Genomic DNA, 17558 nt, shown 5'->3' with positions numbered 1-17558 from the left:
AGCACCTCTCTCAGTACACCCCCTGCCCTTCCCCCTCCTCCCTGAACGAGGTGCAGCTTTCCCGCTAGTCCAAGTCCCCCCACGCCCACCCCCACCTCGTCCCTCCCCAGGTCAGGGCCTGAGCTGGGCTCCATTCCGCCAGGTGCCCCACTCAATCTGCGCCATGTCTGCCCCATTTATCCACGTCCCAGTTTAAACTGACCTGCTGAGAAATACCGTCCAGGAACTATCTCCTTCACTTCCCAATTAAGATCCCTCCCTCCTCCTACCGACCCCCAGACTTGGGGGCCTCCAGCAATAAATTTGTAGAGGACAAAGCTTGTCTTGCCCATCTCTGTATTACTTGAACAAACACACACAAAAGGAGGTCCAGGGACTCCTCCAGCAGAATGCCTGTCCACCAACCTTTGTTGAGGGCAGTGCACAGAGACTGCCAAGCAGGCAAGGGTCTTTTAAAATGCTTCCTCCTCCCCTAACAATCGCATGACATTAGCATATCAATACTCTTGAGAAGTAAAACACCAAAGAGAACGGATTGATTTGTACAACCTAACTTTCACCTCGCTTGATCAGAACTTCCTTCTATTCCTTACATGTCATCTAGAGTATCTTCTAAAACACGAAAAAGCTGACATTTGGTCCTCCAACTTCTTCCTCAGTAATGCCAAGGCCACAATAAACTTGCCCCCCCTTCCCTTTTTTTCTTTTTTGGCCACCCCATGGCATATGGAGTTCCCAGGCCAGGGATCAGATCACAGCTGCAACCTATGCCAATGCTGGATATTTTATTTTATTTAAAAAAAAAAATTTTTTTTTTTTGGTCTTTTGTCTTTTTAAGCCTGTACCTGCAGCATGTGGAGGTTCCCAGGCTAGGGGTCTAATTGGAGCTGTTGCTGCTGGCCGGAGCCACAGCAATGCCAGATTCGAGCATACACCACAGCTCACAGGCAACACCAGAACCTTAACCCACTGAGCAAGGCCAGGGATTGAACCTGCAACCAGTCGGATTCGTTTCCACTGCGCCACAATGGGAACTCCAATGCTGGATCTTTTCATCCACTGTGCCCAGCGCAGCAGAGATGCTGCTGATCCTGCTGTGCCACAGTGGGAACTCCCCAATTTTTGTTTGTTTCCCAAGTCTTTTGTATCTTAGAAAATGAAAGATAATGAGACCATACCAATTTACTCATGTTTTAGAAGAGTTACCTTACCATGTGGGGCTTTAAATGATATTTTAACAAACCAACCAAAAGCGAGGAAAGGTAAGCTTCCTTGTAAAGCAGAAAGCCAGTGAGGAAACGTAACTGATTGGGGTAAGAATTAACACACACTAATACTAAGGGGTAAATGTTGGGGAATGGGATAGTTCCCTTACTAACAAAAAATGGAAAAAAAGAACCTTTAAGTGCAGAAATCTGGCAAACATCACGCCTTAACCAGGCATTCCTGCATGCTCGCAGGAACACACACACAGAAAGCATAACCTGAATTAAATCATGAGGAAACACACAAAACCAAATTGACTCTTCAAAATTACCTGTATCATGAAGGATAAAGGCTGACAACTTGTTCCAAACTGAAGAGACATGACAACTAAAGGCAATGCAGGAGCTTCGATTGGCAAGATAGTTGCTATCAAGGACATTATTGGAAAACTGGTGAAATTTTGAAAATGAAGGACATAACTGATTTGTATCGATGTTACATTTTCTGTCTATAATTGCATAGAGATAAATAGAGCAAACTGGCAAAAAATTAACAATGTTGAATGTGAGGTGAAGAGTTTTGGGAATTAATTATAACAGCAGTGCAAATTTTGTGTAAGAATGAAAGTTTTCAAATAAGTTTAATTTAAAAATAAATTATTTCATTGTTTAACTGCAAGTTAGAGTCATGGCCAGAAAAATCAAGATTTGTCCCAGCAAGTATATACGAACTGGACTCCCATCTATGGGTAAAGAATAAAAACATTTAGGATCTTGGACTTACAGTATAGTGCAGGGTCAGCAAACTGTGTTTCACCAGCAGGTAAAACTGCCCCCTCCAAGTCTGTTTTCGTAAATAAAGTGTTATTGGAAGACAGCTATGCACTCTCATTTCTGTACCATCTACAGCTGCTTTCATCTGTGGCCCACAAAATCTAACATGTTTACTATCTGCCCTTTTACAGAAACTTTCAACCCCTGGTCTAGTGAAACACAGTAAGTCATTGCTTGGGGGAAAAATTAATAGAAAAATATAAATAACAATTGTGAAGAACCATACAATGTTATAAATATATATATATATGTATGTATATCCTCAAGCAACAGACATGTCAAGTTTTAATTTGTACTTTGTGACAATATAATGCTTATCAGAAATCTTTTTAGGGCCGCACCTGCAGCCTATCGAAGTTCCCAGGCTAGGGGTCAAATCAGAGCTGCAGGGCCGGCCTACACCACAGCCACAGCCACGCCAGATCTGAACCGCATCTGCAACCTATACCACAACAATACCAGATGCCTAACCCAGTGAGCAAGGCCGGGGATTGAACAGCATCCTCCCAGAGGCTATGTCAGGTCCTTAACCCACTGAGCCACAACGAGAACTCCTCTTATCAGAAATCTTTTCTTTTCTTCAAATAGAAATATTAAAAGTTTACAAAATTCTTAGAAATTTTCACTAAGAAGTATAATATTATCCTACAGTATATTCAATTTCATAGCTGAATTTAAGCAGGAATAATCTGCTAACGTTTACTCTCTATGAATATTTCAAAAAACATTTCCCTAAAGTATATATGCTCATAAAAGAGGCAGGGGTATGTTTACCTACTTTCAAATCAGGTCCCAAGACCTTGTTTTCTGAACAGCCTCTGGGGGTCAGAGGTCCCTCTCAGAGTGCCTTCCCTGGATCTCCCACAGATGTGGTGTCTGTTCCTCCAGTGGGCACTTTCCTGGTGGTCCGAGAAACCCAATTACTGTGGTCAGTAATCCTTTCTCCTATAGGTAATCCAAACATAAAATCTGAGCTGATACCGGTCTAATCCCCAACAGATGAAGTACTGAATGTGTCTCAAGTCTTGACATTATTTCTACCAAAAACTTGACAGATTTAAATATAAAAATAATTTAAATCAAATCTGACTCTGAACGCAATTTCAAAGCACTATGGAAATTTAACTATAAATTCAGCAGTAAGATTCTGGACTGATCTCTTCAGTCATCAGACAGCAAGAGGATCAGACACACCAGACCACAGCGATGTTCCCGACCACTTTTACTCCAACGACTGGCTCCCTTGCAGGTGAGCATTTTCAAATACAAAGGAAAAGGGTCTATTTTCTTTCTAACATTCCCATGACAGGAGCCACCCTGAACAAAGAGGATTTTATCCATCAAGTACGTGGAACATGCCGTTACCTTCATATCTTCCAGGATCTTTAGAAGGTTAAATGACCTAAAGAAGTGATAAATGACAGGAAGCCGTAACTGGAAGGAAGGCAGGAGAGTACAGTAATAAAGAGTGACGAAATAAACACCATGTCAGAAAGGTCTAAATGTCACCTAACCTTCAAGCGGGGGACTGAGCAAATTATTTAACTGTTTAGCTAAGCCTCAACAGGTCACTTTCGTAAATTTGTGGGACTACATGCCTCACAGGGGACTAAATATGGTTACAATGCACAATATGATGATAAGTGGTCATTTAAAAAATGAACAAAATCCAGAAATTTCTCCCCCCTCCCGTTTGTAGCAAGTTAAAGACCTGATGATATTTAGGAAAAGAACATTAAAACTTACAAGGTCTGAATTGTATTCTGCCTCTGCCATCAAGGCATCTTTATCTGTGAGACCCTGGGCCCAAACTTTCTCATGCTTCAAATGAAAAGGATGAATAGATACTCTGTTCCCGTGCTCCGGATTTCTGCAGCTCTGGAACCAGTGGCTCACTGGAGGTGCCACCCAAATTCTGAAAATCTATGTCATCCTCTGGATGACAGAGGAAACTAACTTAAAATATAAAATTCAATTTTTGTTTACCAATATTCTTTGGTTACCATTAAGGCTGATCACAACAAAAACAAGCAGGATGTTGCTCCTCTTAATCTGGTGACCAAAATTAAGATGGAAGTGCACTTAGTACAAATAGGCTTCTCTACAGCAGGACAAGCAAGGAAAATGCCTCGAAAATTTAAACTTCCAAAACTCAGCATACCTTACCAAAATCTTAGCTGGGCTTCAAGTGTCCAAAGTCTATGCCTTGTGAAATAACTACCGTTAAAATAAGGGACAGGTGGGATGTCTGTAAAGTACTCTGGCTGCCCCCTCCCCGCCCTTCCACCAAAGGTCAGATGTTACAGAGGGGAAAGGGAAGGCTGAGGCTGTGTGGTGGGGATATGTGTTTTTGCATATTTTTTAAATCTCCCATAAAAAAAAAAGGAACAGTATTTATTTTTAAAAGAATCAATGTAATTCATTGTATTAAAAAACTAAAAAAAAAAAAAAAAAAAGGGAGTTCCTGTCATGGCACAGTGGAAATGAATCCAACTAGGAACTGTGAGGTTGCAGGTTCCATCCCTGGCCTCACTCAGTGGGTTAAGGATCTGGCGTTGCCGTGAGCTGTGGTGTAGGTGGTTGCAGATGTGGCTTGGATCTGATGTTGCTGTGGTTGTGGTGTAGGCTGGCAGCTGTAGCTCCAGTTGGACCCTTAGCCTGGGAACCTCCATATGCCGTGGGAGCAGCCCTCAAAAGCAAAAACAAAACAAAACAAAACAAACAAAACAAAAAAAACCCTAAAAAAGAAAGAAAATCATAAATGTGGAAAAAGCAACTGGACAAAATCCAACATTCAGTCCTAAGTTCAAAAAAAGGTCTCAGTGAATGCAGGAAGCTCTCTTAACCTGCCAAAGGGCACCTGTGAAAAGATAATACCTTAAACATCAAAACCCACAACTTCTGCTCTTCGAAACACACTGTTAGGACAATGAAAAGAAAGTCAAAGAACGTAAAATACTACTTTGCAAATCATGCATCTGAGAAAGGACCTGTTTCTGGAATATACAGAGAACTCTCAAAACTTAGTAAGGAAACAAGTAACCCAATATGGGCAAAAGATACTGACACTTCACCAGCAACAGTCAATGATGAGCACATAAAAAGACAAGCACCATCAGACTTTAAGGAAATGTAGGTTCAAACTACAATGAAAAACATCTTAACAGACAAGCTAAAATGAAGACCGCCCACCCAGTGTTGGCAAGGGTGTGGGCACCCTGACTGGCACACACACTGGCGGGGGAGGAGGAACAGCCACTTTGGAAGTTTCTTAAAAAGTTAAAACAGCCAAACCACTCCTCGGAATATATGCAAGAGAAAGAACATAGACACACGAAGACTTGCACCTAAATGCTACAGCAGGTTTAAAAAGCCAAAAACAGAAAACTATCCCAAAGCCCAGCAACATTTTAGACAGAAAACATCTGAGAAAAGTGAAGTAACTTGCTTAAGATGATATAGTGAATAAATAGCAGGGCCAGAACCTGAAGCTGGATCTAAAGGTTTACCAGACCCAGTGCTGTTTCCCTGCACAAAACTATGCTGGGATTTACTCCTAACTGCAGCATGGTGAGTGAGTGTTCAAACACTAACGCACCTGGTACCAATGAGGCAGAAGATGAGTCTGTGCCCCAGTCTAGGGAGAAAGGGAGCTAAGAAGATGGATTTAAAAGGGGAGTCAAGGGATGGAGAGGGGAGGGGAGGGCAGGAAGGGAGGAGAGGGCAGGAAGGGAAGGGAGGGCAGGAAGGGAGGGAAGGAGAAGGGGGGAGGAGGAGGCGGGACCTAGGGTGATTGTGCAAAGTCCCATCTTAGAAGCTGCAGGAGGAGGGCCATTTAACCAACTTAACCCGAGGTCCACAGGTGCGCCACCCACTCTTCTTCCCAAAACATTAAATCAGGTTTACTTTCAGATCCAAGTCAAAAGCCAAACAACACCCTAATTCAAGTGTAGGAACTGTCCACCTTATCATGCAGATGATGGCAAAAATTCTGTCATCGAGAGAAAAATCCAAAATTCTAAAATATAAGGCAAACACAGGGGTAAAGTAACAATAGTTTAATAAATATAAATCCTTTGGGTTTTTTTGTATTTTTAGGGCCGCTCCCATGGCACATGGAGGTTCCCAGGCTAGGGGTTGAATCGGAGCTGTAGCTGCCAGCCTACACCACAGCCACAGTAATGCGGAATCTGAGCTGGGTCTGCGACCTACCAAAGCCGGATCCTTTAACCCACTGATCAAGGCCAGGGATTGAACCTGCATCCTCATGGATGCTAGCCAAATTCGTTTCCACTGAGCTGCGAGGGGAACTCCAAATTGTTTTGATGAGTGGAGAAATGAGCCGAAAGGACCAGAAATAAACCAGTGGCCAACAGACGTGGCCGATAAATGAACTTCACCAAACGAGGGCTTGCCCTCTATCACTTTCAGAAGGAAAACCCTGTGCATTTGGAGGCTTGTTTTTCCCCCAGTCATGCAGCTACAAGCCCTAGCAGATGATGCAAATATTTACAGAAAACAAAGTGTATTGTCCCATTTTCTTTTTCTTTTTTAAAGAAATCCCATATGGGGATTTGTGAACCGAGGTATCATTAACTGATTCTATACACACATGGGAAGCACTAAAACCACTTAAGCATCTTTTCTAAGATACCAACTACATTATCGCTAAATAAAGATTTCTTGTGTCCAGTCTTGTTGGCGGCCATAGAGAGGCGTTACAAGTCCCATGACTTGCCCTCCCAACTCCCCACGTACCAACACTCCAAGGGTTTCCAATGACACAGCCCCAGTGTTTCATGTCTCACTTCCCCGGATGGCAGCACTCTGAGAAACTTACAAACATGGTTTTCGAAGGCAGCTGAGGGCCCAGAGGCTCTCTGTAAGGACAGCAGTCTAGGTAGTTACATCCAATTAGTTCTGGATCCATCGTTAACTCACTACTTCAACACTGCCCTCAAACTCAGTATCGTGTAGAAGGGTCCCAAACTTTAAGAGGAAAAGTCCTGTGTGGTGGCACATTCTATACCAGCTCCCAAGGCCCTTCCAGGGCATGCTGGTCACAGCTGACAGCAAAGTCAACACAGACTGGAGCAGCTGCACACGCCCCAGCCCCACTGGAATCCCCTCCCGCAGCTTAGACCACAGCTCGGCAGCACGTGGGATTAATGGGCACCAGGCCACCAGGCACACAGGACAGAGAGCACTGCACCAGCCAGGGCCACTCCACATTGTGAACTGGGCGACGTAAGAAAATACAACACTTAGGATCAGGAGGCCTAGCTTAAAATTCTGGCTAGTTCTTAGCAGTCTGTTGCCTAAGAGACCATTTTAGTCCCTCTGTGTGTCAGGCTGACGTTAATATCGGAGGTCCAGCTTCTCCACCTCACATGGCTCCTGGGAAGAACAATCCCTAAATGAAAGCAACGGAAACGTACGAAAACTAGGGGAAACCCTGAAAACTATGGTAAACCTACGAAAACTACCAAAGAAGATAATCTTCAAATTATTACAAAAAGTTAATTTTTTTTCTTTTTAGGGCCGCACCCGTGGCATATAAAAGTTCCCAGGCTAGGGGTCGAATTGGAGCTGTAGCTGCTGGCCTACACCACAGCCACAGCCACACCAGATCCAAGCCACGTCGGCGACCTACACCACAGGTCACAGCAACGCCAAATCCTTAACCCACTGAGCAAGGCCAGGGATTGAACCTGTGTCCTCCTGGATACTAGTTGGATTCATTTCTGCCGCGCCACAATGGGGACACCTCAAAAAGTTGTTTTAAATCAAACCCCTTCCATGCAATTCTTTTTATCAGCATTACCTTGTTAAATCTTACTTAAGCCCCATCTCAATGTATTCTAGAAATCTAGCAACTCAGATGTACATCAAGATGGCGTCTTTGAAAAACTGACAGCAGAAATCTAAATGAGAGCCTGTCGGTAACACTTCGGGCCTCCCGTGGTCCCAGGAGCGGGCAGGGTTCCCTGAGCTCTGAAGTCACTCTGCTGAGATGGTGTGTCACCCGCCAGCTTTCACTCAGAAGTGCACGGTGTGTTTCATCAGACAGTGTTGGAAGGATCACTTTCTACCAAGAGGAGTGTACAGTTTTTCAGTGCATTATTCTCCTGCGCTTGATTTGAACAGTGCCTTACGACTGGGTCACTTACTTACCTTTACTTCTCCTTTACCTGTGGAGAAGTACACACAAGGCACCACTTTTCACACTTTGGGGTTTTGTTCCTTTTTCTCCAAGAGTATCTGTCGAGTTCATCTCTGACCAACCCTTTTCTACCCATGTTTCTACTCACTCTGCACAGAGACTTAGGGGCTTAAACCTGACAAATGACCTGAGACCCTGATCAAGGTCTGGCAAGAACCCCCTTTTCCAGATCTAGGCCCACCCAGTCCTCCCTGGCCCCCAGCTGCTCAGGACTTGCACAAGGGTATTTACTCTCTTTTCAGTCTTAGTCCAAGTTCTGCATTTAGAAAAGGCAACCGAGATTCTGGAGCTTGAGCAAAAACAAGCTCTTTCTTGGCCTCTCCACCAGCTCGGCCAACACAGTGCAGTTGTGAGGGCAGCCCAGCCCACTCTCCCTAATGTCCCAATGTCCCAGCTTCTCTTCTGGCTCTGGGTGTGACATATGACAAGCTTCCCATTTCCCTCCCTTCCCACCTCGCCTGGACCGAATGTCCCCCTCACCCATCCCGACATGACAGATGCCAACTGCTCCTTCAATTGGCCATACATTCGAAGATCCCCTGCTCCTGAACACCTTGGGTAATGTTATCACCTGTAAAACTGTAGCAGCTTAGAAAAGTAAGCAATGATTCTAACCAACTACAAATATGCAAATAAATTATCTGTTCCTTCAAATGTCTCACGCTTTATCCTGAATTAAAACACACCGGACAACACTGTAAATCAGCTACAAATGCATTAATACACCCACACACAACACCCCACTGGGTACTAATAGGACCTTAAAGAAGTTAACTGCGGAGTTCCCATTGTGGTGCAGTAGAAACAATCCAACTAGGAACCATGAGATTGTGGGTTCGATCCCTGGCCTCGCTCAGTGGGTTAAGGATCCAGTGTTGCCGTGAGTTGTGGTGTAGGTCGAAGACACGGCTCAGATCTGGCATGGCTGTGGCCATGGCCAGCAACTGTACCTCCGATTAGACCCCTAGCCTGGGAACTTCCTTATGTGGAGGGTATGGCCCTAAAAAGTGAAAAAAAAAGTGGGGGGGGGGACAACAAACAAGCAATAGTCACCATCTACCAGCCACTATTCTAAGTGTTTTATATGCATTTATTTATGCAAGGCTCTAAACAACCCTAGACTGTGGGTAATAGTAATTACACTAATCTAAAAACGGCAACATAAGGGCACAGGGAAGTTCAGTGAGTTGCCCGAGTCTGTCCAAAGGGGCGACATGAAGACTGGAGGAAAGCAGTCTGGCCTCTGAGCCGTCTAATAACTACTGTGTGAGCATGCCCCCACACCCTCATTATCACACTTGTATTAAAACTGCGTGTAAACCACTAGAGGGCATGGATTGTGACCATCCTGCCCACTGGTAGATCCTCAGTACCAAACAGAACTCTGGAGGGTCATGAATAAATCATGGTTGAGTTCTTCATAGGTATGGCTTCTCTTCTAGGTTGCGTTCCCTAAGGGTCAAGGGCACAACTAACAGGACAGCTCACTTTTTAACCTTGACGAATGCATGGCACCTAAGTGGTAAGAAATGAGTGACAGCCCTTAACACCTGCTGAAGGAATGTGTTTTCTATTTACAAAACCTTGAACCTGAATATAAGCATGAGACGCCCCTGCCTCATCAGAGCCACGTCTTCAAGCCTAACTGTGCAAAAAACCAATAGCTACCTTAACATTTTAAGGTCACTAGGAGGGAGACAAGTGTCCTAGGGTAAAACAGCACAGGAAATGTAAAAGTTGTCTTTAACTACCTGAGCGCTGCTCCCTTAAAAGAGCTCGTTACTTTAAAAAAAAAAAAAAGTAAACTTATATTTTGCCAAAGATAAGTTTACATATGGTTCACTCACTTAAAAAAAAAAAATACTCTTTTTAAGGAATCCTTCTAAAGAGTAAATCGCCCTCACTTCACTCAAAACACCCAGTCTTTAAAAATTGAGCTTATTTGTGGCAAGGGACACATTAGACAATGCAAAAAAAGATTAACTACACGGCATTTAAAAGAGCTATTTCAAAGTGCAGCCACCTCTGTATTGCTTACATCGACAGCAGCCACAGTAAATCTCAGCTCTGCCCGAACACACCACAAATTCTACCGCGGTTATCTCTGCAACTCAAGGACAATTTCCAAATTATTCTGTGTTCTCAGAAGAGCACACACGAAATGAACAAGTCCTTTCTGACGCTACTCTGGAAATGTCAAACTTTGTTTTGTTTTCCCTGCAGCCAAAGGATCGACTGTGAAAACTTGAGCATCTCCAAGAAAGCAGACATCTGAGTGTTCAAGAAGGCCTGGCGCCGTGCGAACCGCGCACCCTAGGAACGCGGCGGGGAAAGCGGCCCCTCCCGCCAGGCCACACCTTCCACCTTCCCGGCCCCCGGACCCCGGCGCCGGGAGACTGCGGGTCTCCGGCGTGCGGTGCCGCTCCACGCGGGAGGCGCCCAGACCCTGTCCACGGTCCCAGCCCTCTGGCCCGGGAGGGGCCGCGAAGGTTCCCGGGCGCCCGCCTGCCCCGGCTTCCGCCCGCCGGTGCTCCCGCCCGGCCGCCGAGCCGCCCCCTCCGAGCCGGGCCGGGGACCGAGGGCCGGGGGCCGGGCGTCCCCACAGCCGCCGCCGCGCCGGGATCGGCCTCCGGACCCCACCGCCCGCCAGCCCCCCGCCCCGAGGCCGGCGCGCACTCACATCCGTCCGCGTCCTCCTGCAGGTCCTCCTGGAGCAGCGACAGGTCTGCGCCGAGGGAAAGAAGAAAGCCGTCAGCCCGCCGCCCGCCGCCCCCGGCCCGCGCCCCCCGCCCGCCGCCCCGCCGCGGGGCCCGTACCCGCCATCTTGCGGCGCCCCCTCCTCCGCCGTCGCCCGGGGACCGGGGCTACAGCGCGGCGCGCGCGGCGGCCGGTGGACGCGCGCGGGAGGCGGTGCCGCGGGGGCGCGCGGGGCGGGCCGAGCGCGGCGGGCGGACCCGGCCGCCCCTGCCCGCGCGCCGGCCCGCCTCCCGCCTGGCTCGCTCCCGGCCGCCCCGCCGGCGCGCTCTCGGCTCGGCCCGCCGCGGTACCGCGTGCGGTCCGGCGTCGTTGCCGCTGCCGGGGGCCCGCGCCGAGTGCTGGGCCGGGCGACCGGGGCGGGCGGGGCCTCGCGCAGCACGCTTTGTTGGGTCACGGCGCCGCCAGTTCGGTCGGCGGGGCTCAGCCCGGCCGCCACTCTATACACACACAGACACACACAACACACACACACACACACCCCGCCCTGGCGGCTGCGCGCGCGGCCTCAGCTCCGGCCGAGACCGGGGCACTTCGGAGCCGGGAAGCGCGAACAAAGCCGCCGAGGGCCGGGCGCGGCGGGGCGGCTGGGCTCAGGCCGGTTCCGCCCCCTGGGCGGCGGGCGCGCGCGGGGCGGAAGTAAGGGCGATCCCCGACCTGGGGTTACTAGGATGAATGAGGGACAGCTGGGTCCGAGCGCAGGGTCCCTGACCTCCGCCGGTGCAGGAGGAAGGGCTTCTTTCTAGCTGTAGCTTTTATCCTGAAAGTGTTGAAACAATTTTGGTGGTATTTGAGGTGCTGGAGTGAAACCTGTATCACAGGTTTTATTTTCCCTTGTTTTTACATGAGTTAAATGACGAGTACGACCTCTTCCACTCGAGGCCTCGGAAAGGCTCAGCTCCTGAGTGGGGAACAAAACAATGAGGCGTCCTTACAGTTTTCGGAACAGGCCCGTTTAAAGTGATGCCACGTTGGGGGTCTGGAGTCCTGGGGAGCAGAGAGAATTCCAAATAGTCTGCACTGTGGCCTTAACCAAGGGCACTATTACATTTAATGCCGTTAAAGACCCTCTGAAATTCATGATTCTGTGTAATAAAGTGGATTCTACTAGCTGTTCCAAAAACCTGCCTCGCAGATGCTACAAGATGGAATGCATGTTGCATAGTATGTGTTAAGTTTCTGGGAGTAATAATAACTGGAATAGCACCTACGAGTCTAGTTGTGTGTCTTATTTTCTCAAATACAGAGTAATTAAAACTAAGAGCCAAACTGTCACGACCCATTTCTTCCCTGAGAGAAGGCCCTTCCCTGAATTCAGGTGACACTAATTCTCAAAATGACAAGGAGTTAGAAATTCACAGGCTATCAATTGACTCACCCTGTAAGCATTTTGCCCAATGACACCTACCACTTTAACAATTCCGGGTGGATGGGGGCAGGCACAGGATTTGGCTCTTTACATGAAGCGGTGATCTCCTTGCAACAACACAAGATCCAGGTTGCCAACTATGCTTCAGCTCCTGGACACACAAAAATAAGGAAACTATCTGCATGGTCTACCCAGTAAAGGCAGACTTCTAATTCTCAATGATTGTGCTGAAGTAGAGGTTACATACCCAGTGTTAGCCAGGGATGCAGAATGGCTAACCCTGCTTTTGCCTCACTGTGAGTTTTATCTCACTTTCTCTGCATTGGCAGCAGAGAGGAAGGTGTGTAATTTTGTCCATATTGTTCAGGAGCTGTGCATCTAGTTATCATCTTACCTGCACCACATGTTACAGCCGGTCCCTGGAGGCAGCTTGGTTTTCAGACATTTCAATGGGGCATCCTTACAGTTTTTGGCATAGGCACGATTTTTACATTTGATTTTTGTTCACTCTCTAGTCCTTTCTCAGAGATACGAGAAATGTTTTTTAAACCAGTATTTACTCTCTAAAAGGCACTATTTCCTCCTCATAAAAAAAATGATATTTGAGGTGTTCCTGTCATGGCGCAGCGGAAGCAAATTCGACTAGCAACCATGAGGTTGTGGGTTCAATTACTGGCCTTGCTCAGTGGGTTAAGGATCCAGCACTGCCGTGAGCTGTGGTATAGATTGCAGACACGGTTTGGATCCTGCGTTGCTGTGGCTATGGCATAGGCCAGCAGCTGTAGCACCAATTAGACCCCTAGCCTGGGAACCTCCATATGTCGTGGGTGTGGCCCTAAAAAGCAAAATAATAATAATAATAATGATATTTGAGGAGTTCCCATCGTGGCTCAGCGGTAATGAACCCGACTAGTATCCATGAGGATGTGGGTTCTGTTCCTGGCCTCACTCACGGGGTAAAGGATCCAGTGTTGCCGTGAGCTGTGGTGTAGGTCACAGAGGGGTTTTGGATCCTGAGTTGCTGTGGCTGTGATGTAGGCTGGGAACATCCATGTGCCATGGCTGTGGCCCTAAAAAGAAAAAAAAAAAAGATATTTGAACCAAGAATAGCAATTATTATTCTACACATTCCTACCCCATTGGCACTTTTAATGTAGCCTATAGATGCCAGTTGTGCTGTTAGTGGTCAGAGCACAACCCCCCTTCCCCACAATCTGCCACTGAAATCTGTAAACTAGAGGGAATGCCATGAGTCACTGCTTTAAAAAGTATCATCCAACTATGTGGTACGAAGGCCTGAGTTTTTCAGAATAAATCCTCTTTCAACTGATAGTGAAAACTTTTATTAGTAGCCAAGGAGCCTCGGAAATGGTTGAATTTGGCTCTTCAAACACCAACAAACATAATAAGTATCACGGGGAAAGTATTGCTAATAAAGAAAAAAAAATCCAACTGACATTGCCTGATGCAATGTCATTTATTAATTTTTGTATTGGTCATTGAACTGTTTACTTTTTTCTTCAATGAACATTCCTGAAACTGAAAGTATACAAAAAGTGGGTCTACTAGTTATTCTTTGAATAATAATAAAAAAAATCAATCTGAAAATGGAGACATACATAAAAATGCTTTTTAAAACAATTTTTTTTGGTCTTTTTTTTAGGGCCCCACCCATTGCATATGGAGTTGCCAGGCTAGGGGTCCAATTGGAGCTGTAGCTGCCAGCCTACACCATAGCCACAGCAATGCCAGATCCCAGCCTCCTCTGCGGCCTACACCACAGCCCTCGGCAATGCAGCATCCTTAACCCACTGAGGGAGGCCAGGGATTGAACTCACGTCCTCAGGGATGCCAGTCATGTTCGTTAACCACTGAGACATGAGGGGAACTCCTAAAACAAATTTTTAACCTTTTTTTCCATTCATCTCTGTGGAGTTTTTTAGCCAGGCTGATGAAATGTCCCTCACAAACTGCCACTCCCCAGTAAAACAAATATTTTCTTTTTTTTATTAGTTGCCAATCTCTTACCAAAAGCCTCCTATATATATTTTGATAAGTTGTATGAAGGTAAATATTTCTGTGAAATTTTTATCTTTTCTTTCTATGCTTCCTTTAGTCCCCTTTAAAGCTCCTTGTCAAGACAACATTCCGAAATGAGAAATCTTAGACTCTCCTAGAGATTTTATGGTTTGCTTTCAAAGATACTAGATCTCTTTTGATTCACATCAACTAAAGACGCATTTTTCTCACAGTACCCTAGAAAAAAAAGGAAAAAGGGAAGAAAGAGAAAAGGAGGAGGAAAGGGAGGGAGGGATGGAGGGAGAACGAATGGATGGAGAGAGAAAATAGCTCCAGAACCAAGCTCTGTCCAGGATTCTCTCAGGCTGTCCTTTCTCCGTTTACAGGAGTTGTAATAGATGCAACAGAATTTCAGCTCTGTCTACAGTCACCAAGGCTGCGAGTTTCTTAGCACAGCCATTATGAGCAGAACAGTGCAACCTAGAACCACGGCGGCTGTAAAACAAGCATAAAAGAAAGTAAACCCGCTGTTTCTTTGCCATCATGTTAAGGACTCCAGTGCTCTTCACAGTGCTCCAGAGTAGTAGAAAAGCATTCTGCACTGAAGAATTTTATAGTTACTTCAGCCAGGGTAGGGCATCCATCCAATTTGTTCCATGCATTTTAATTTCATTGGGAAAATCAAGATGTGAACAAAGTTTAATCCATAGGGAACGTAATGGATTAAAATGGCAGTGTTGGTTTTCTTTATGCCTTTCTCTCCAAATGCAGAGTATCAGTTCAAAGCCATGTGGAAGATTTTGCCCCAATGTCTGGAGGAGTATGTGCTGAGATGTTTATTATTCTGAATATCACTGGATGAGTCAGGTTGCACCAGGAAAGAACCATAAGCAAACCACGTATTCAAACCCAGATAATCTCAGTGATTGAACTATGCCTTGATTCTTGACTTTTCTCCCTATGGCTGCCTTCTGGCTCTGATTCAGAAGTAAGAGCATGCACTCCCAACTTCATAGCTGTGTAACTCTCCTTAAAAAAAAACAAAAACAAAAAAAAAAAACTGCCTCTGTTCCTGGTCATTGATGCCTCCGTTTGGTGTAAAAAAAAAAAAAAAAATTAGCACCATGACACAGTATAACTCATACAAAAGATAGCTAATCCATTTTTTAAACGTTTTATTTTGAAATAATTACAGATTCACAGGAAGTTTCGAAAAATGTACAGGGAGGTCCTGTGGACCCTTCCCCCAGCTTCCCCCCAATGGTAGGAAATATGGTATGTTTTGAAACATTTTTGAGATGTATGTACCAGGCATTAAGTATTTTTGTGTAAGTTTATTTAATCCTTAAAACAGTTATGTGAAGTAGGTATTGATATTTACATTTTTAAAATAAAGGAAACCAAAGCTCAAAGAGGTTAAATTTTTTTTTCTTTTTTCTTTTTTTTTGGTCCTTTTTAGGGCCGCACCCACAGTATAGGGAGGTTCCCAAGCTAGGGGTCTAATCAGAGCTGCAGCCCCGCCGGCCCATGCCACAGCCACAGCAATGTGGGTTCTGAGCTGCGGCTGCAACCTACACCACAGCTCACGCTCACGGCAGTGCCAGATCCTTAACCCACTGAGCGAGGCCAGGGATTGGACCCACAACCTCATGGTTCCTAGTCGGATTCATTTCTGCTGTGCCACGACGGGAACTCCCTCAATGAGGTTAAAATTTTTACAAAAGTCAGAGAGTAAATAGGGTAGTTGGTATTCAAACGTTGGAATCCTGATTCTAAATGATGCTAATAGGACGTGTATATCATCACATTCAGGACTTTTCCATCAAAATCATCTCTCAGCCAATTTCTTGGGCATCGGAAAAGACTGTTCTTTTCCATGTAGGGTCTTGATACCTCTAAATGCCAGCGAGGTTGTCTCTCCATTCCCTACTGAATTTGACCACTGAGATGTTCTGAGAATCACCCTTTCACTCTGTTCTCACCTAATAACACTGAACAAGGCATTAACCACTTTAAAACCATACCAGTAACTTTCTGACTAGTCTTTCTCAATGCAGTCTGGGCAAGGATGCAAAAATTACCTTTTTTGTATAACATTTTGCTAGCATGAATCGTGTGAAAATCCTAGCCTGTGCCTTGATGTTGTCTTTCCACCAGAGGCCCCACCCTTCCTGAGAGATGTTTATGGCCATTTCCCTTTTCTGTTTTAAGCCAAATTGTCCTGGGTTAGGACAATCTTGAACTCAGCTTCCAACTCACTTCTCCCTCAAACCATGTTCTTAGTTTTTCTGTGTGTGATTTTGTTTTTGCTGCTGCTGGCGGTGGAGGATGGAGAGGGTCTACATTTTTGTAACATTATTTTTTTTATTTTTCCAGTTATGAAAATATACCTTCTTGTGTTCCTGCCATGACACAGTGGGTTAAGGATCCAACTGCAATGGCTTGGGTTGCTGTGGAGGAGTGGGTTTGATCCCTGGCCCAGTGCAGTGGGTTAGACGATCTGGGGTTGCCGAAGCTGTGGCTCGGATTCAATCCCTGGCTCAGAAAGTTCCATTTGCTGTAGCTGTAAGAGAAAAAGAAAAAAGACTCTTGGAAAATCCAAAAAAAGTAAAATACAAAACTTCCCCCAAATCTCCCAATTCAGAGATTCTACCAAAGAACTTTAGTGCACCTGGACTCATTTTTTAAGCTTTCAAAGTCCCACATTAAAAAAATTTAGAGAGTTCCAGTGGTGGTTCAGCGGAAACAAATCTGACTAGCATCCATGAGGACCCAGGTTTGATCCTGGCCTTGCTCAGTGGGTTAAGGATCTGGTGTTGCCGTGAGCTGTGGTGTAGGTCACAGGTGCGGCTTGGATCCCACATTGCTGTGGCTGTGGTGTGGGCCAGCAGCTGTAGCTCTGATTGGGCCTCTAGCCTGGGAACTTCCATATGCCTTAGGTATGGCCCTAAAAAGACAAAAAAAAAAACCCAAAAAACAAAAAAAAATTTAAACATCCATCCCAAAATGTGAGTCACTGGTCTGTAGGACAATCACAGAGCTGTGCCACTGTCACCAAATCTGACTTGAGGACACAGGCATCGCCCCCATGAAGAGTCACCTACCCCACACTGCTAGCCCGAGGCAACTATCAATCTGCCTCCTGTCTGGATGG

The 17558-nt window shown here is 45.9% G+C and overlaps 1 protein-coding gene across 2 annotated transcripts in view; it reads right to left on the bottom strand.

The window, feature by feature from the left end:
* Positions 1–11221, bottom strand: part of PPP4R1 (protein phosphatase 4 regulatory subunit 1) — a 73678-nt gene extending 62457 nt beyond the window's left edge. For both annotated transcript variants that reach the window (XM_047793709.1, XM_047793710.1), the window contains exons 1-2: positions 11079–11221; positions 10943–10987 (exon numbers count right to left, since the gene is read on the bottom strand). In XM_047793709.1, coding sequence (XP_047649665.1) covers positions 10943–10987; positions 11079–11085 — 52 coding nt within the window. In that variant the 5' untranslated portion in view covers positions 11086–11221. The remainder of the gene's footprint in view (positions 1–10942; positions 10988–11078) is intronic.
* Positions 11222–17558: the final 6337 nt, after the last annotated feature.

Source organism: Phacochoerus africanus, chromosome 8 (assembly GCF_016906955.1).
Source record: "Phacochoerus africanus isolate WHEZ1 chromosome 8, ROS_Pafr_v1, whole genome shotgun sequence".
Classification (NCBI taxonomy): Eukaryota; Metazoa; Chordata; class Mammalia; order Artiodactyla; family Suidae; genus Phacochoerus; species Phacochoerus africanus.
Note: the sequence above shows the minus strand (reverse complement) of the source record. Positions and strands in the feature narration are given on the sequence as shown.